Source organism: Colossoma macropomum, unplaced genomic scaffold, assembly GCF_904425465.1.
Source record: "Colossoma macropomum unplaced genomic scaffold, Colossoma_macropomum, whole genome shotgun sequence".
Lineage (NCBI taxonomy): Eukaryota > Metazoa > Chordata > Actinopteri > Characiformes > Serrasalmidae > Colossoma > Colossoma macropomum.
In genome coordinates this window covers 15880053-15901602 of record NW_023494802.1, presented here as the reverse complement: position 1 = coordinate 15901602, position 21550 = coordinate 15880053, and the positions used below count along the sequence as shown (strand labels likewise).

The 21550-nt window shown below is 38.8% G+C and overlaps 1 protein-coding gene across 3 annotated transcripts in view; it reads right to left on the bottom strand.

Annotated features, from left to right (window-relative positions):
• Positions 1–21550, bottom strand: part of dnmt3bb.1 (DNA (cytosine-5-)-methyltransferase 3 beta, duplicate b.1) — a 76104-nt gene that overhangs the window by 52901 nt on the left and 1653 nt on the right. For all 3 annotated transcript variants that reach the window (XM_036590729.1, XM_036590731.1, XM_036590730.1), the window contains exon 2: positions 14350–14453. In XM_036590729.1, coding sequence (XP_036446622.1) covers positions 14350–14409 — 60 coding nt within the window. In that variant the 5' untranslated portion in view covers positions 14410–14453. The remainder of the gene's footprint in view (positions 1–14349; positions 14454–21550) is intronic.

Genomic DNA, 21550 nt, shown 5'->3' with positions numbered 1-21550 from the left:
AAAATGAAAGTTGTTTTATCAGTAATCATAAACAGGAATTTATACAAGACTTTTACAGGAATACTTGCACAACACACACAAAACAAAATCAGGTATCTAAGTAAATTATTGAAAACTATGTATCTGGGCAATGTGTGAGTTTTGCAACTATATAATATTAGAATAAATACAAATTTTTTGTATTATTCTATTACTTGTATTATTCTAATCGCATTGTTTTTTGCACAAATACACAACGGTAAAACACCATATTTCAGCGCAAACTATTTTTTTTTCTTTAAAGGTGCCATGGAAAGAAAAACTGTGTTTACATTGGCATTGTTGAATAAGGAGAGTTCGATACTGACGTTCTGTGAACCTCAAACACTGTTGTCTCCTCCTTCACATGCAAATCTTGCATTTGCAAAAGAGGGAAGTAAATGGGCCAATCACCTAATCTGTTACATAACAGTGTTGACTCATTAATATTTATGCCCCTAAAATTCACGGCAACCTATGTTGTAGCCCAGCAGGTATCGCGAAGAACGAAACAACAACAATGGAGCAACAGCAATGAAAATGGCAGACTATGTGCAGAAATGTACCGCTCCACACTGTGATGGGATGTTCGTACTTTTCATGTCCTTCACAAGGAACCGAACTGTCAATGGGCATGGTTGATGTTCATCTTTAAATGAGGCTAAATTTGGCTTCCTGTTCGCCAGCTTCTTAATCGAATGTTCTGTTCCACCTTAAATGCTACAGCTTGTACAGGCGCCAGATTGTAACTGTGGCACCATTTAAGGTGGAACAGAAAATTTGCAAGACAAGCTGGAAATAGGAAGCCAACCTCAGCTCCTACGTCTTTAACAGGATCCTGGACAACTTTAATTCAAAGTTGTTAGTTTGCTCAGCACATTTTATTACAGAGAGTTTCTCAAACCTTGGACAGTATCGAGCAGGCTTCGCTCGGCGTTTGACTCTTTAGACAGGGCCAGATCCAACTTCATTAACAACGCAACAAGCAAGTAACTTAGCACATTTTGATCACCTTAAATGTAAGTTTCATAGAGAGCTAACAACAGTAATTTACTTTCGTTGTTGTCGAGATCAAAAGCAAGTAGCTGGTAGAGGTACATTAGTTACTAGCAAGCTCCAAGTAACTACCATAGCTACGTAAATAGTATGAAGACCTAGCTTAAGTCTGTGTGAGCCACAGACTTAAACCAGCAAATGTAAACCACAGCTCCACCAGAGAAAGGGAAAACAGCTTGTTTCATTCTAGGGTGAAATCATAAGGTTGTAAATGTGTGTGTAAAACTGCAGCTGGGCATTTTTGCCCTGACCAAAGTCACATACCTTCTATACCTGTCTATCTCATCCAAGCCTGGCAGCATGTGAGTTTGGCCACCTGGCCTCACGCCCTACTTTACAGTATGGGAAACATTGGATTAAACAAACACACAGGTCTTAAACAAACTATTCTCATTCAGTATCTCCTGCCTGTTTGAATTCGAACCTAACCAGCCTGCTATCTCCTAACACATCTTCTCTGCTTCAATAATCCCAAAGCAAAATGAAAAAAAACTCCCCGCACTCCACACAAATATCATCCTGTAGTAGCATAATTCATTTTCTAACGTTCTGAATTTTGTGCAAGGAGCAGTCAAGTCCTCACTGCTTTACAATCTGAACAACAGGCCTCTATGGGCCTGAACGTCTTCCACTGGATTCATTTGCTGAATGGAACCATTCATAGAAGACAGCACTAAAAATAGCATTTTAATATTTCAACATTCCAGTGGAATTCAGTTGACCTATTCATGCTCCACCCACAAATGCATTCTGTTGTAGCCACTGTTGCGAGGTTGGAAGCTTTTCAGCACAATGGCAAAAATCCCATTCAACCTAAAGAGAAATCGGAAATACCGTAACAAAGTGTGCTAAATGTTGGTTATTTTTTAAGTGTGAAAGGTCACACTGTTAGGATAAATCAGGTGTAGTTTCTTTGTCGTGCAGTCGAGCATGAAGGCAAATTCATTGTCGTTTCCCACCTCACTAAGTTTGATCGTCTACAACAACGTAGTCCAGCTTGGGAGCGCAGCATTTTATTTTCTGAATGGCTGAATACATCTATTAAAAAGCTTAATAGAACTACAAACTAGGCCTGTCATAATCAGGAACTTCTAACTGACCAATCACTGGCATATAAAAACTACTATTAACAATTTAACTGTCTTTTTTTGTCCACTGTTCGCATGTATTACAGTAGTGGCTTGTTTGATAACTGACAATACTTAGTAGGTCCCAACAGAAACAGCTCGAGCTCAAACAAACAAACATTACTAACCGCTGCTCTCTAAAGGGGATTAACACCAGTCTGAATTTAGAACCTTTGTTTTTGTCTTAATGAACGTGTTTTCTGTTTTCTTTTATTTACATGTATTTGCTTCAACCTAACTGATGAAAAGAAACCTAATGACACGAACATTAATAATAAATCACTGTAAAAACGGACAACTAGGAAAAATCACTGCAGTCAGCGTAAATAATTGCAATCAGGCGATTATGTAATAATTGTGAAAAGCCTAATAAAAAGTAAAGTACGTTTGTAATAAAGTGTAGTATAAAATCTGATGCACACTGTGACAGATGGATCTGAGTTTGTTGATAACTGTGTCTGTCACATTCACAGCGCACTGCTTCAAATGAGAGGCTGAATGCTATTCAATGATGTTGCTCTGAATGCATTCAATTTTAATGTGTTTTAAACAAAGTCAATAGAGTGTACTGGACTTTGGCCTGTTCTCTTGAAGGAAGTGAATTTGGATGAGTTTGAGCAGTGCTTTCATTTGAGGCATGGACTGAAATTACAGTACATCTGAAGATGTTTTTTTTTAGTTCCTATAATGTCAGTATACCACTGACTGTGGGCCCAAGCAAATTCCACATGAAAGCATAGCATTTTGACGCTTTGAGGCAGATGCAGAAAGTGGCTATTTTGGCAGTTTAATCTGGTAATAATGGGATTTCTCAGTGCTGTTGTTGATCACAGCTCAACACAGCCAAAAAAATCACAGCCAAAAATTCATAGATTTTTATTTAGTTTGCCTCACAAGCCTTTTTGAACAAGAAAGCACATCAACAAGAATACATACAGACTGGCCACATCATTAAGTAGACCTACACTTTTAAAAACAATGGTTCTTCAAGGGTTCTTCAGTAAAGACAATGCTTCTATAACGTTTCCACAATGCAAAGAACCCTTTAAGCACGGAAATGGCTCTTTGAGTCTTCATTGTTCCATCCATCTTTTATAAGAGTGTACCGTGCATCTACACTCATTATCCCTTTTATCAGCTCCACTGACCGCATAGGTTCACTTTGTAGTTCTACAATTACAGACTGTAGTCCATCTGTTTCTCTGCATAACTTGTCACCCTATTCTTCGGTGTTAGTGTGTGTTGCGCTGGTGCGAGTCGATCAGACACAGCAGTGCTGCTGGAGTTTTTAAACACTGTGTCCACTCACTGTCCACTCTATTAGACACTTGGCAGTCCACCTTGTAGATCTAAAGTCAGAGACGATAGCTCATCTACTGCTGCACAGTTTGTGTTGGTCATCCTCTTGTCTGTCATCAGTGGTCACAGGACGCTGCCCATAGCAGTCCAGCAGTGACACTGAGGTGTTTAAAAACTCTGCTGTGTCTGATCCACTCAGACCAGCGCAACACACACTAACACACCACCACCATGTCAGTGTTACTGCATGCTGAGAATGATCCACCACCCAAATAGTACCTGCTCTGTGAGGGTCCATGGGGGTCCTGACCACTGAAGAACAGGGTAAAAGGGGGCTAACAAAGTATGCAGAGAAACAGATGGACTACAGTCTGTAACTGTAGAACTACAAAGCGCACCTATATAGTAAGTGGAGCTGATAAAATGGATCATGAAAGTAGAAACAAGGAGGTGTGCTCAATGAAGTGGCTGGTCAGTGTAATTGACTCATCACTCGTATTTTATCGTTAATAAATTAATAATAACTTCTTATTGACTGTACTTTCACTCACAGTGCATCCAACAATAAAGAAAGACTTGTGCATTTTTAGACAGTGATAGAAAACATAGTAGCATACGAAAAGCTCCGATCCTACAAGCTGACACGTTTCACTCTCACCAATGCCCACATGCCCACTCTGTAACTGCCCTGGCATCTGATTTAAACAAGTTTAGGAGGCGTTTTTATATGTGTGTATATATATATATATATATATATATATATATATATATACATATATATATATATATATATATGTATATGTGTGTGTGTGTGTGTGTGTGTGTGTGTACGTATATAAACATATATATATGCATTCTCTGCTAATTCTAGAGCACAATTTCTATTTATTTGCTGGAAAAAATTAAACAAAAGATATAAAATGTGCCATAACTTTTTCACAGGCCACATTTTATGTTTCATTTTTTTAAATTCAGCAAAAAAACAGTGATTGGCCATCAAAATGTGCAGAAGTGTGTTCTCTGTGGAGGATGTATTAACTTATTTTCACTTAAAATCAACAAAACATACATGTAAAAATATGCCAGAATTAGCCACAAAGCTAACAAATAAACAAAGATCAGTTCTACCTTCACATTCCAGCACCAAGTTATAAGTCATAACGTACTTTGTTTTAATAACCCCCATGATGCCTCAATGAATGCATTCACTGCTTTCTTTTATTCACATTTACTGCCTAAACCTAAAACACTCAAATCACATTTAGTTTGCTGCAGCATGACAGTCAAATCCAACAACTGTGGAAAATGGCTGCGATCATTTTAAATAATTACTAACGTCTCAAATAATTGAGATCATCTTAAATAACGGCAATTACATGATTATGCAACAACTGTGACCAGCCTAGTAAAATACATATAAATATAGAGTTGCTGTTTAAAACGTCTTAGAAGTTCTCGCCACGCCAAGTGAACAAAGTTCAGACACAAGGACTCGGGCCATGATGTTCCGGCACACATTCTGTGCCACACAAACACACTTCAGAGCGAGAGCGAGAGCGAGCGACAGATGGGGAGTGCGTGAGAGAGAGAGGAAGAGAGAGAGACGGAGAGTGCGAGGGTACAGTTGGACATTCCCCATTAGAGTAATTAAGAGGAAAAAGAGATTGTAAAAAGAAAACTCCTCCTTCTGTTCCCCCCTGCTCTCCCTCGCCCGAGACGAGCACTCTGCTGTGGAGGGGAAATGCCCCCCCTTTCCAGTATGCACCCGTTAACCCTGTAACCACACACATAAACGTGCACACACACACACACACACACACACACACACACACACACACACACACACACACACACACACACACTGCAACCAGCTACACTCCCGAAATCTGAGGCCACTGGAGCCAGTCCAGTTTGCCATACACACACACACACACACACACACACACACACAAACACAGAGTCCCGTCAGACGGATGACTGCTGTGTATTGTGAGTCAGACAGATTAGGTTCATAAGGCTAAATATCAAAGGCAGCGATCAATAGAGCATGAAGTTTTCTACGAAAACACTCCAAAGCTTTTCGGCACGCTGGGACTTTTAAACACTTTACTAAAAATAATGATTGAAATAAAATAATTATTAAAAGAAGTGTGCCTCTGACTGGACGAGACACATGACGTTTTTCTGGATGTGAAAACAGAAATCTAACTAACCTCTCCTTTAACCTTTTACATGGCCAGAGCCTGGCAGTGGGCCCAAAGTTTTATTAGGCACTTCTATAGCTTAAAGTCCCTGTAGTTACTGAGCAAATAGCAAAATAGTAAATTCACCTTTCACTATTCTGCAAAATAAAAAGAAATTTCAGTCACGTACCGTCGGCTGAGGGGATCGAACCGGCGACCTTCCGGTCACCAGGCTGGTTCCCTAACCTCCAGCCCAGCTCAAATAAACAAACATTACTCACTGTTGCCCTCTAAAGGTTAAAATTTAGAACCTTTGTTAAATGTGTTTTGTGGTTTATTTTATTTTATGTAAATTTTTCTGAACCTAACTGATGACAACACACCCAATGACACAATCGTAAATTATAAATCATTGCAAAAACTGACAACTGTGGAAAATAACTGCAGTCAGTATAAATAACTGCAATCAGGCGATTATGTAAAAATGGTGACAAGCCTAATAAAAGGAAAATATATTAGGTACAAAGTTTATTATGAAATCTGATACTCACTGAAACAACGTTGCTTCAAATGTTTACAGTGAGTGAAATTACTTTGATTTACCGCCTGTGTGGATGTATTTTATTCATGTAGATCAACACATCAAGTCAAGCAAATCAAGTAGATTCAAAGCAACAGCTTTTATAGTGCGTACTTTGACAGATGTATCTGTATTTGTTAACTGTAGCTGTCATATTTAGAACGCACTGCTTTAAATGCGGGTCTGAATGCTATTCACTTATGTTGCTCTGCATGCATTGCCTGTACTAGATAATTCAATTTTAATGTCTTTTAAATAAAATAAATTGGACGTTGGCCTGAGTGTGAGCAGTGCGTTCATCTGACTAAGTGAAACAGTACATCTCAAAAATATACTTCTTTTTTTACAAGTTTCTGTAGCATCACTATTCTACTGACAGTAGACAGAAGCAAATTCCACATGTAATCCCAATGAGGAGCTCCACACTTGTGAAACTGTGCAAACCCAAACATTCAGAACTAGACAGAAGTGCTATGAGTGAGAGTGCAGGAGTTCATGTACTGCAGGTCACTTCACTGGACCTCTAGCAGATAAGTCTAGCAGATAAACCACACAAAACCAAACTGCCATGAGTTTATGTCATGGCTAATGATTAAGAATGCATTCTTTCAAGAAGCGATCGGACTGAGTTCTATGGGAGTGGAAGAGGCGGAGGTGGGGTTAAAGGGTTTAAGGGGTCCTCGTTTCCTTCATTTGTTTTTCCTAAGGGACTGGAAGGGCCCCTCGGACTTGGAAAAAAAGAGCCGGAGAGAGAGAGAGAAAGAGAGAGAGAGAGAGAGAGAGAGCTACTTGGAACGAACTGGAGACCCAGTGACACTTCCTTAGAGCTCCCAGCATTCCTTGCATGTTTGCTGCAATGTCTTTCAACTACAAGACCACTCCCCCTACACACACACACACACACACACACACACACACACACACACAGTGATATTGCCAGGCCGGGGGGCTCTCCTCAGAAGTAAATCACACAGGGGTCATTTGTACAGGACACAAGAACCATGAACAAGAAGCAACACAAGCTACAACAGGAAGGAAACCTTGCAGTTATCTGGCTTCTCGTACTGACCACTGCACACTGATAACACATAACTACTCCATATATGCACAGCACATAAACACAAACACAGACCTGGATTTTAAATTTCCTGCACTTTAACCCCTTAAACCTGCAGAAGCTAAGCCTAAAGTGGCTGGCTGGCTATATCTTTATATCTCAGACTATTATCAATTTAATGAAAAACGTAATAAAATGTACAGAACTAAACAATTGGAACAAATAATATGAACAAACACTTTATCAAGTCTTTACTGTAAATATACCCAAGTCTCAGTGCTGTCGGTATTTAGTTTATTTGCTCTTATTGATAATATGTCTTGCTATCTAGCTGTACAGAACCACATCACACTGCTGACATTTGAGGCAAGTGTCTCCATCGTCCTCATCACTGCCCTCGAAAAGCATCTGTGGTATTTCAGCGCAAGTCTTAAAGATTTTTCTAAGACTGAAGACTCAAAAGTCGCACTGGAATCTGCTAGTTGTGTTTGAACCCACTACCACTACATCAGCAGTCGCGTTTCCAAAACTAAGCCGCAGCAGTGCGTGTCCTGCTTTGATGCAGGATGGTATATTTGATCCTCTGACTGGCTACACTGTAAAAAAATTTGTTTTAATATAAAGTAAGGGCTGCCTTAAAATTTTGAGTTAACTGAATTTCAGATAGTAAGTTGATGTAACAAGAACCTATCAATTTATTATTTATTTGACATTCAAATATATAGAATATATACAGTGTATACCAAACAATGACAACAACAACAAAATGTGTAGAAAACACAATTGCTGAACATTGATCTATACACACTGTATAGAGGGTGCTGTCCCAGCTGTCACTGTGCGGAAGGCAGGATACACCCTGGACAAGTCGCCAGTCCATTGCAGTATTTTTCTACACACACACACACGCATATATAAATATATAACCTCCATTTTTGTCGTTTTTCAGTTTTTGACATAATTTCAAAATACGTGTTGCCCTTTACACTGTGTGTAAATTTCATGAAGGATCAAAAGAAATGGCCCAAAATTACTTGGAAAAGTCTGGTTCCATTGACTTACATTAAAAGTAAAGTATGTTTTTTCCTTCTCCTGTAAAGTTATCATTTTGCAACATAAAACAGCAATATAAAAACAAAAAGATGCGGGGGAGAACAGTGAATAAAATCGCTACATTTGCCTTGTAGACATCACAACCACTGGCAATTTGAGTCGATAAGTTTGTCTACAAAGCACCAAATCACATCAAAACAGAATTATCCAAAAACTTTGAAAAATCAGTGGAATTCCCCTTTAACACTGCAGGTGATCCTAATCTTTTGAACTGCAGTGTATAAGATCTAGTAAGTCTAGAGTGCGAGAAGTTAAGGGGTCGGTATCTAATCCCAGACAAGACGGCTAGTTATAAAATCAATATCACTTGATGAGGTCAGAATTAGGAATACAAGACCACTGCAGGGTGTTTGTGGTAATATAATACTGCAAGGAACAAGCTAATAAACCTGTGCCTATGTCACAGTATGCAGGTTACTGTTACTGTCGCAGATTTCTGAATCTTCATTGGGATCAAGTGGTGTTGTATTTTCCTCCACATGTGGAAAGCACTGCTTCAGTTATTCAATTACTCCTTCAGTAACTCCTGACCACATCCTCAAAGCGTCAATTGAGGGTACATGTAGAGGCCGTTCATCAATGCCAGCGCTACCTAAAGAGCCGCGCGGCCCTTCAAAGGCACAGTGGGAACATGCAGAACAGAATCTACATTATGAAGAAGTGGTAAGAACGAAGCTGCATAGAGGCCACCTGTCAACTTCTGTTGAAAGCTGCGAGTGTGAAAGAGCCTGACGTATTAGCATCTCTCGCTCACAGTAATACAGAGAGGCACACATGCTGAGTGAATCCAGTCCATGATAAACTTCAGCAGCCAGAACAGGCTCTGAGTGGGGCAGCCAGCATTGCTGAGGGCAGATGAACGTTATTATGAACAAAAAGCAAGTGGTGCATTCCTTCTCTGTTACTGGCACAAGGACAATACGAGGAGGAAGCCCAATGAAAGAGCTATTATGTATGTTGTTAGTATTTTCCACATTTTGGAATAATAATGAAAAGACATAAAAATAGGAGATACTTCATATCGCTACTGTCAGAAGAAAACTTATATCTCCAAAACGATAACTTTACAGGAGAAGGAAAAAACCTACTTTACTTTTAATGTAAGTCAATGGAACCAGAATTTTTCCAAGTCGTTTTGGGTCGTTTCTTTTAATCCATTCATCATGAATTTTACACACAATGTAAAGGGCAACACGCTTTTTCAAATTATGTTAAAAACTAAAAATGACAAAAATATGACAAAGATACAAGGTTTTCCTCCGACATCAGCGATATGGAATGACTCCAGTAAGAAACACTGGCCTTCTACCAAATAAGGCTGTTTAGACCCTCGTCCCTCATCATACTTCAACTCAATGGCTGAAATTCATTATTGAGAACAAAAGTTCTATTAATTATATTTTAACAAAAGGGTAGTAGAACTCTACTTTTTCCAACTGTAAAATTCACAAAGGTGCTACAATCGTTTAAAATTCATTTTTAAAATACTTTAGAAATACACAATGAGAATAAACTTTCAACCACAGAACCTTTGACCACTGGTTCAATGGTTCTTTGGTTCGAAGTGTATTTTCATTGTGTATTGCTATGATTTTTATGTCCACCAGCAAGTGAGCACTCATGTTACATATGTTATGACCCAGTCTAGGGTCAGGCCATAAAAGAATGGTGTGGTGCAAAATGTATGCTTTGTGAATGTGTGTGTAGTGTATAATAATGAGAATGAAACTGCAAATGGTTCTAAATAGCAAATTCAAAGTATATTGTACAACTGTACGGTGCAATCACCAGTTTGTTTCCAGGCCAAGTACTGTGCAAAAAGGCTCCTGTGAAAGTTGAAATTAAAAACAATATATCTGAGCATTTATTAAGCATTTATTTGTTTAGAAAAACACTAGTTTTTTATAATAAGTAGTAGTTTTATGTATGTCAATGTGTTCATTTAACAGTTTCTAAACCGCAGGGAAACCCAGGATTATCTGTAGTTATCATCCAGTACTCGGTTTGTCTAATCAATAGATTAATAGATTGATCTCTATTGTCATTGTTAAAAACAATAAAAACTCATTAAGCAGCTCTAGAATTGACAGCAAGACACGAAAAAAAGAAATAAAGATAAATAAGGCCAAATACATGAACATAAACACAGTAAGATAGTATATACAAACATACTAGTGCAAAATGAAATGATATCCCAGTCTTGGTCTAGTCACAGACTTAGTCTCAGCTTTAGGGAGGAGAGGGAGGGGAGGAGGGACATATACATATGACTGCCTGTGGAAAGAAGCTGTTTTTTAATCTGTTAGTTTTTGCTCTAATCGATCTGTATCTCTTTCCCAAGGGCAGAGGGGAGAACGAGTTATGTCCAGTGTGAGTAGAGTCCTTTGCAATACCGCTGGCTTTCCTTTAGAGTCGGCCAGCGTAAATATAATCAATACTTTATTATGTTAATTCAAGTGTGCTGGTGATGGAATTTAACAAATCTATGCAGTGGCTGGGGACAACGAGGAGACATCTGGAACCAAACTTTGTTCCTCAAACAAGCTCACAAGATATAAACTATCCAAAATAAGAAATGTTTGATACTTTTTTACTTTATTCATGTTTATTTTAGGGGTGGGCAACATGACAAAATTGTATCGTTATTGTGATAAATTATGTCACAAAACACTTTCGGAGCATATGGTGTACATTATCAGTACTTAAAGAACACTGACTGACTAAATTTCATTACAAATTGAGCATAATTAGGCCTGTTTAATTAGACTTAGTGCAGTGCAGCTTGTAAAACACTGAACACAAATCACTGTAGCTCTAGGTTTATTATTATTACTATTATTATTATAATAGTATTTTTATATGTGCCACTACAGGTTCTACTTTGGCTGTTCCAGCATATTAAATCTCAGAAAACTACACTGTAAAAAACATCAAATCAACCTAAAAAATGACTTCATGCAGTAACAAGTAAATGAACTCGTTTGATTTTAATCTAAATAAACACTATGAATGATCGACTCTTTGAATCATAGTCAAGTCAAAGTTTATTCATATAACGCTTTTTACAACAGGCATTGTTGCAAAGAAGCTTTACAGAAAAATCCGGGTCTGAGTCCCTGTACCAAAGTATTTTTTGAGTTGAATAAAACTAGTTCAATTGCTTGTTACTACATTAACTAAATTTTTTAGGTTGATTTGACGAGCCATTTTTTACTGTGTATATATTGTGATGCATGTCATGTATCATGAAAATGTCTTGAAGTATCGTGATACGGATAGATATATATTTTGCCATATCGTCCATCCCTAGTTTATCTGCATCTTTTCCCCCACCTAGGCAAGCACCCTACACTATACCAATGAGAGTCCTTGGGCAAGACTCCTAACACTACCTTCGCCTACCTGTGTAAAATGATCAAAATTTGTAAGTCGCTCTGGATAAGAGTATCTGCCAAATGCCATAAATGTAAATGTAAATCTATTCTAATGTTATATAATATTTTACACAGCTATTGCCAATATAAACAATGTGCTTGGGTGCCTTAGACTTTTACATATGATAAACATACAGGTATAGAACTGGACAGGCTGAGGGCTAAGCTGAAGTGCAAGAGTTGGAAACCGGAGACTGGAAATCTCTATAACTGGTTCAAGATTAACTGGCTGGTAGAAGTTAAGCATTTAATTTACCTACCAACAGAACCTACTGAACCACGACTGTGTTCAGCATAAGCTGGTAGTTTGCAGAATATGTGAGGAAGCCACACACAGTTCAGGAGGTTCAGCGTGAAAATGAAAGAGAGATGTCAATGATTGACACTGTTCAGCAAGGCCATCTGAGCTGCAAAGGCAAAATCACGCACGCACACAGTACATCTACTCATTTTCTCTTGGACCAAGACAGCGGAAACCAAAGCACACACACGCTCTCTCTGTCTATCTCCTGCTTTTTCCTAGCAGCTGGCCTACACGCTGCCAAGCCTCACTGGGCCAGGTGCTGTGCTCTTTCTCTCTCTACAGGCTGGTGAGAGCAGGATGGGGAGACGGGAAAAGAGGAAAGGGCTTCAGTTCTTTAGTAGTTGCTAGGATTGTCCCCTCTACTGTCTCCCCTCTAAGATACTGATAGTTGACCAACCGCAAGCATTTATTTCTTCAAGTATGTATTTACGTATCTCTGCAAATGGAAATTTGGACCATGCAGCTCGTGAGTCACCACATAATGTTGTACATAACATGCACATAACACATAACGGGTTTATGTTCATACATCAGCCGAAATTTGTAAAGCTGACTCTGCAAATAGAGTTTTGCTTACTGTGTGTGGAAAATAACCACAGTATATGGTTAAACCGACTTCACTAGCAACAATAAAGCTCTAACTCCCACACTATTACTGTTTGCTCCCGTGTCCTGTTCAGAGTTAGGAAGTGTCTAAAAATTACCAGAAGAAAAACTGTTGCTTGTGTCATTATTACCTCTGTAAGTACATCGACTGATGTTTCCAGAGAAATCACTGAGGATGCTGCCAGAAGCATTTCAGACATACTTAAAGAGATACTACTACTACTATGACTACTATTACTATGACTACTAATTCTAACACAGGGAAACCCTAAGGCCCTTCTAGATCTTCAGAGGGGGACTAATCATTTCTGGGAACTTAAATTAAATTTATCCTTACAATAATGTTTGTACCTCTGCAAGTATTACAGTACTATTCTTGCCTCATTGCTACATTTTGGATTGAAGCAAAAGGGTTAAATTCATGAAATGCCCAGTGGAAAACTGGCCAATCAGGAATGGTTTTTGTCTGTGGTATCTAAGTAGATATAACTAAGTGAGTCCTCCCATTGGTTAGGACTTGAACACGCTAGATTAATCATCGCCACAATCACAAAATCTCAGAGGAATCAACCAATTTGGATTTTCAGCAGGCGGGATCAATTCTGTGATTTCATATAAATCAGTGTTAGCTTAGTGCTAACAAACCACTTGAATCCCCTAGGGATGCTAGCAGAGATCAGCATTATTATAGAAGTGGGTTTTTCCTCATGTTTTGATCGAATTTTTATTATTTTTAGTTATGGCCCAAATTGAAGGCCTAGCTCTAACAGTCACAGTTCGGAATTGAATAATAAGAAGAAAAACCTTTTTTCCTTTCAGTAAAGTTCCTCATAAGGTTTCTAACTCCTAAAAGATGTGGTAGCAAGCACAGTGATATAGTGTGAGATGAAGCTTAATCGTTGTCCCACAGTTCAGCAAAAGCTGTGGTTATCGTATATTGTCATGAAAGACGGGTTTAGGCTGCTTTCCGCACCTCTGTTCACACGTGTGAATACTAGTGTCTTTCTGTTTTATACACGAAATAAATCCATAAATGAATGATGGTTTTTGTGAACCACGAGTGAATGAGCTTTTCCCATCACTTTGGCTGTTACAGTGGTAACTCAGTTAACCTTCGCTGGACACAGGCCTGGGTATGAACGGCCCTAGCGGTCTCTCAGCTCAGTGAGGATGGTGCAGGAGGTACCATGGATTCTTGTTGTAATAGAAACTTCTGTGCTGATACCACAAACCTGATTACCCACTTCCTCCTACAGTCTAACGCAACACCCATATTATTACTAGGTGTCTCTGTCTGTCTCTCTCTCTCTCTCTTTCTCTCTCTCTCTCTCTCTCTCTCTCTCTCTCTCCTGTCACTATCTGGTGTTGGCTGAATTCCACAGCACCATTAGCCTCTTACTGAACCCTTCACTCTCAACGCTGCAGAGACATGCTAGTGAAACTGGAATCTGCTGCAACCCTGCGCAAAGGTGTTTGCATGTTTGTGTGTTTCTGTGTCAGCGCCTGAAAGAGCGGCTCAGACTAAAGTTGATATTTAGGCTGAAGTTCATGTGGACGTTGACGTTCTCTTACCGTGGCTGTCATCTTGTCACTTTCCGCCATGATAGCGGAGGAGTACTTGTTGGATGGCATCACGCTTCTCAGTTGAATTTCCTTCCCTTTTCTTGTTCTCAAGCCTGTTAAAATAATAAGCATACATAAATAATACTAATAATAATAGAAAAATCTAATATTATAATAAACATTTAGAGCTGAAAGCTACTATTAGAGTCAAATGGCTCTAATCCTCAGACATAGCATAACCTTTATATGTGTAGAGTTGTTACTGTAATTTTGCAATACTATTTAGATGCAATTACAATGTAACAACGAATAATAAAGGCATAATTGTGTAATAAGCTATGTAATTAATTGATTACATAGTTCGTTATGTAATTATATGTATTCTTGATTTACTTTATGCATCTGTATCATCTAAATTTTCAACTTCCTTTTGTTTCAGTGTCAAACAACGACAAAAAAACATGGCAAAATGCTAAGAATGTTTCTTCTTTCCATAAAAGTTCTCCCCTATTTCAGTGAGCTATGAGTGATAAAAGACTAATATCTTTTTTAGAGCTTTGCATCACTTAGTTATTCTGATAAATGACATCACAGTAAGTCACAATATGCTTTTCTGACCATATGTGGATATTGTCAGTACTTAAAAATCACTTCCCAACTGCATGTTTGCTCCTGTTTGTTTGGATTGAAATGCTGAACGCAAGTAACTGATGTAATAACTGCGACTTCTAACAGTTAAGTCTAGTCCTGGAAAACTTTGGCAGATTTTCCACAGAAAACGCCTTTTCGTATCTATGTTTAGAAAACCTTTCGGCCCTGCAGATATTTCCACATCTGGCCGGTTAACAGACCGCTCAAAGCCACAAAGTCCTTCAAAGACAAACTGAGGGAAAAACTCACACAAACAAACAAAAACCAGACATTTCGATCTCAACCTGTTAGAATGTCCTTAGAACTAACACCACGTCCATCAGTGAGTGCTGGACTGCACCTGAGCCGTAAATGAGCAGACCCTCGGATTCACAGGTATGCAGAGGTCACCAAAGCTACTGACCTGAGAAGACATGTTTCTTCCCTAGGAATGTTAATGGTAATGATTTGCCCAGGCAAGGCCGCCCCTAGATCAGCCCATGCGTGACCTCTACCTGGAGACCATGTTATTTCAACAAGTAAACACTGCACCTAAAGGCGCCTACTTAAAATGTACATTATTCATGTCTTCTGTTGGCAGACAGGCCTCGTCTGGGCCGTCTACCAACTTCAGACATGAATAACAATTGACACGGTGAATGAAGTCTGTAAGTGAGTCGGGGTGGAGTTGCTAGGCCACCGCCCCGAATACCAATCACACTGCTTTGCCAATACAATAGATCTACCTGGCGATAAGGAGGGATTACTAATGATGGCTAAGATAAGCTGACAACAGACGCGAGAAACATCGCAGTGTAAACCACAGACTGCTAATGAACAAATGATGGGCAATTATTTTTGCAATTCAAATGAACAGATTTTAAAACTTAAAAGCATGCAAATAATAGCTGTATGCAAAAGTTTGGGCACCCCAATCAAATGTCATGTTCTGTGAAAAATAAAAAACTGAAAAATAAGTTCACACATCCTCTACAGAGAACACCCTTCTGTGCATTTCAACACACAACTACCATTTATTTGCTGAATTTAACATACTGGAAAATTATTAAAACATAGAATGTGGCCTGTGCAAAAGTCATGCCACATTTATATTTTAAGTCTAATTGTTTTTCCAGTATGTTAAACACAGCAAATATAAACTGTACACTACAATTTGCAGAAAAAAAATTATGTTTGTTGCCTGCAAAGATGTGTTAATGTTTTAACTTAGAAAAACAACAAAATGTTTAATAAAATGGCTCTACAATGAGACTCTTTACTGCAGAGATGGTACTGATCTCCTGCTGTCTGAACTGTGCTGAACCTCATCACTATATCACCTCTCCTGTTAATACACTGTGTAATATATCATAACTGCTACTGTAATGACACTTTCACTATGCACGTAATACTGCTGCATCTCCTAGTTAGTTATGTCTATACTCATTGTGCTTTTAGACTACCTCATACCACTCAGTGCCTGCTATCATGTAAATACAACAAATCTGTCTCATATGCTATGTAAATATGCAAATAGATATACTTTTATTTCTACTTTCCTATACTTTAACTTATGTCTATGTTTATTTCTATTTGGATTTTCTACATAGTTTATGTAAGTTTATGTGCAATTATATGTTATGCTACTGAAACACTGCAATTTCCCTTCAGGATCAATAAAGTTCTATCTATCTTTCTATTCGATGAGGGATATACAAACTCTCGGTTACAACTGAATTTAGATATATCAACAGGAATATATTTTAGATTGAATAAAACAAAAATAGAGAAAGTTTGACTTCTCTTTATTGTATGTGGCTTGTATAAGAGGTGACCAGTACTTGGTCATTTGGTTGATTTCATGCTTTTTCTTACTGTTTTAGGCGTGAGAGATTAAACATACTATCAGTTTAATCATCCACAGAACAACAAACAGGAGTCACAAATGTACACTGTGTTAATGTCTTTTTGTTTGAAACATTTACATAGCGTGTGGTTCTGTGTTGGGCTGGGTGACATGGCGAAAATGTCATTTAATCCCTTAAAATCCCAGACTTATTACATACCAAGGCTTATTATTCGGTAACTATAGGGACTTTAATGCAAACTAGCTGAGCTACTCTTATATAGAATATGTAATGAAACCTTGGGTCCACAGGTGGGCCCTGGCCATTTAAGGGGTTGATGAGGTTCAGTAAGTTGGAGCCGTACCACAGTTTTTTAATAATACAATCAATCATTAAAACAATCAGTGTAATTCAGCATTTAAGGTACAGCGCTGAACGTAATGAAATTAAACAGGACTGATTATTCTCGTTGTAATAACTATTAACAATATCCTCGATATGTTCAGGAAAGTACTGTGTTGTAATTTATGATGATAACGATAAACATTATCATATTGCGCAACTTCACTCTTTGTTGCACGCTCAATCAAAAACCAAAAAACAGTTTATTCCAAACTACACATGCTTTGTTCGAACACCTGATTACTAAGACTCAACAAATACTCACTAAATACTAACTAATGAATACTATGAGCTACTTTGAGTTCAGATATCTGTATGTCTGCGCCTGTCACTAAAATGAATGGCATTACGCTGTCTGCGACAGGATGTCAGATGAAACAGGGCCTGTTATTTCAAGAAAGACACGTCCGCCCGGCTGAGCGGCTGAGGTGCTGAAAGTTTTAGCTGGCATGCTACTGGGACTTGTCAAGATGAAGAAGTGCCAGAGCTGCAGAGCACAACAGAAAGGAGCAGCGCTTCTCTTTGTGTGTCTGGGCAAACAGGCGGGGGTCTGGGTGGGCAGAAAGCACGCGTGATTGGTGACTGTGTAGAACTTCAAACTCTTTTCACTCCTCTGCCTGTGACACGGTCAAAAGACAGATCGTTTATGAGCTTCATTCAATTATGCTGCATATTTCCATTTGAGTAAATATGGTAGAGTTACCGTATGTACTCAACATAATACATGATTGGAATTATGTTGAATTAATGTCAACATATTTTAGTTTGTAAGTCAGAAGAAATGTTATATATACACACAGCTACCTTAACAAACCCCCTATACCCTGCCAAAACACAGGACACAAAGCAACCAGGTGCTTTCTGTAAATAAACGCAATGTAAACATTAACCACTCGCACAAACATACATATAGAGCATAGTCTAAACAGCTGGATCTCATTACATGAGTTATAGTGTTTAAGAATTCTTTATGTAGATGCATAAACACACGTGAACTAAGCTTGGACGATTTAGATAAATCGTTTCCAGAGATTTTGGGACGAACGTTGTAATCCGCATTTAGTTATGAAGTACCACAAGTGAGCATTACAGCATATAACCTTATAGCATGAATTTTCTCTGCAGGTAATATAGTTGCCAGACCTGGCCATTATGAGAATATTTATCACTATCGTGATACATTACATCACAGTAAGTCACAATACACTCTCAGAAATAAAGGTACTAAACTATCACTGGGGCAGTACCCCTCTTGTCACTGGGGTGGCCCCCTCAAGGGTACATCTCAGTACCTTTAGTCAGGGAACATAACTGAACCACAATCCACTGAAAGTATATTTTCTAAGTTGTACTGACTCCACACACCCCGTCTTCTGTTTTAAAACATTCGGTTAGGAAAAGGTACAAATCCGAACTTTTCACCTGGAAAAACTTATTTAAGGTTCACAATCGGACCTTAAAACCACTGTTGTACCCTTGAGGGAACATTTACATTGTTTGTACCTTGATAAACGAAAAATGTACCTGCACAGAACCTTAATTTCTAACAGTGTATGCTTTTCTGAGCATGTCGTGGATATCTTCAGTACTTAAAAATCACTTCCCAACTTCATGTTTGATTAAAAAGAGATTACTATTAGTTTAATTGGATTTAATGCAGCAGCGTGTGAAATGTTGAATAAACGTAATCGGATTACTATTTTTAAAATGTGGAATTATTTTGTCAATTCTAACTTATCAGATGTCAGAAAAAATAAAAATGACGCACTGTGTATCGTAAAAAACTTCCTGAAATATTGTGATATTACACTTTGCCAGATCTCCTAGCTACAATAATTACCATGTAATTACCTTTGCTAGCTTGTAATATTGCTTAATAATTTGCAATGTGTACTGTATTCTTCCCAGGCGACACTTAACACCATTAACCACATGAACCCGACGGACCTGACTCATTTAAATATGCCACCAGAGGAGTTATGTCATGTGTGCGTTGCCGCTGGCAACAGTAATATTGTTTTATCAATTTCAGCATAGAGCTGGACTTTTGCACCACAGCGCACACACACACACTCACACACACACACACACACACACATACACACACACACACACATACACACACACACTCACACGCTCCTCGGCCCACAGCGAGAGAGCATCTGTGAAGGTGAATGAGTGAATGTGAGAATACAAAGAGAGGCCACATCAAAGGTGGAAGCCTGAGTGACAGAGATTAGGGGCTGAACCTAAAAAGAGGGGGCTTTCTGTGAATGCAGCGTGTGTGTCTGTGTGTGTGCGCGCATGTATAATCACGTGTAGGTGTGTGTGGGTGTAAGAAGAAAGGTATAAAAAATTAGAGAGGCCGGCATCTCCTACAACAACCAGGAATATCTAAGAAATGAGAGCTCATTCAAGGAAAACTGAAAACCTGCATTGAAAGGTGTTCAAGCTTCATCTCACAGAACTGAGAATGGTACACTGCTGGGAGGTTTTGCACAGATTCTTCTAATGTTATACTTTCAAACCTTATGAAATGAGTTGAAATGATCTAAATGCCTGAATTTAATATAAGCAGCATCTGGCTTTGTTTACACTCGTGTAAAAGCTTTCAGAAAACTTCCAGAAATCTCCGGGTATAATCTTTTGCAACTTGGGCTGATCACAGAAAGGCCTCATAACCTGAATGTCAACATGGAGACAGCAAGAAGAAAACAGGAAGATACTAAATATGCGCTTAAAGGTGAAGTCCCCGAGTACCATTTCTTAAGAAGTGCTCTCAGCACCTGGCCAACAGCCACCGTGCAAAAGCCGTAATTCCCCAGCCCCCCCATACTGTCACATGAAATTTCATTTAGGCTTAGTTTTTGTTAAATAGATGGAAATTCAATCTACTTTTTTAGAAATCTGCATAATTCAAGCATTGGGATGCACACAAAGCCTTTCAGTGCTCCTGGCTACACTTTAGAGAAACTTACCGCCTGATCTTCTTTACAATGGTGGTGAAAGGAACCAGAGGTCACAACGTCTACAATGCAAATTCTGCCATTTTATTTGCTACCTAAAATGACCAGTGAAGCTACACGTCTTCTGAGTTTTTATCTTTAACCCTGATCAAGGTAAAATAGTGGTAAATCCAACAAAGCATGCTTTCTCTGGGGAATTAAATGGCCTTAAATGGCCAAAGCCCACCGACGGGCACAAAGTTTTACTACACACTTCTATAATCCAAGGATAGCTCAACCAGTTTGCATTGAAGTCTCTGTAGTTACAGAATAAAAAGCTTTAGTATGTAATAAGCCTTGGATTGTAAGTGGTTAAAATCCATTTATGGTGGAGAAGTACACACAGGGCATTATAAGGGAAAGCTAAAAACAGGTTTTGGGCCAAGACCTCTCAAAAATATTGTAAAAAAGTGTCCATATTTCTGTAAGAGAGCTTTGGGAGGCATTAAAAGCTTCTGGTTCCTTCCACCACCACTGTAAACAGACTCATTAAGTATTCTGACCTCTCTAGAATGATGCATATTCCACCAGACCACTCTGAATGACTGTTTACATCTTAACAGATTTTGAAAAAAAAGAGGAATCCCCCTTTTACAGTAAAAACTAAGAGTGCGCTACCCCCACGTTGCCCCAAATGTTCAAAGAATCGAGCGCCCGGCTCACTGACTCACAAGTCAAGTTCAGCTTCTCTGATTCGGTTCAGTGAGGGAGTCTGATGTCGCAGACTCGGAATGCACGAGGCACAAAGAGGAGGCCAGCTAGAGCGGGTCTACACAGAAGACTTCAGCCTATGGACGTAAACGTGACAAGTTACACTTAGTTTCCATTTTGATCGGATCATCGAGAAGAATTGGTTCAAAAAAGCAATTCACGATTCGGGACCAGCGCTGCGCGTGAGCAGCAGACCAGTGCAAAGCTTTTACATGGATTTAAACTTTAACCTGTTGTTGTTTTTTTTTTTGGTTTGGTCAGATGATGACGGGTGTTTACAGATTAAACTGCTTATCTACATCGATACACAGGCTAAATGAATAAAAACACAGCATAAATATAGTCGTTATTTTAAGTGAAAAATGTTGCTTTTTAGCTCTGTTTTGCCTCTGAATTGCGCTGTAACCGGTCACCTGTCCATAGTTACTGTGATAAGCCTGCCAGCCGTGTAAATGCACTGATTTAAAGCAGGATAATAACTACATGCTGTAGCACGCGCTTCCTTTTGCGCCCCATTAAGAAACGTATCGACACACACTCGTGCTGGAAGAGTATTGAGCCCCTACGGTGACATAGTGATTATTTTTAATAATGCATGGCCATAAATTAATATAT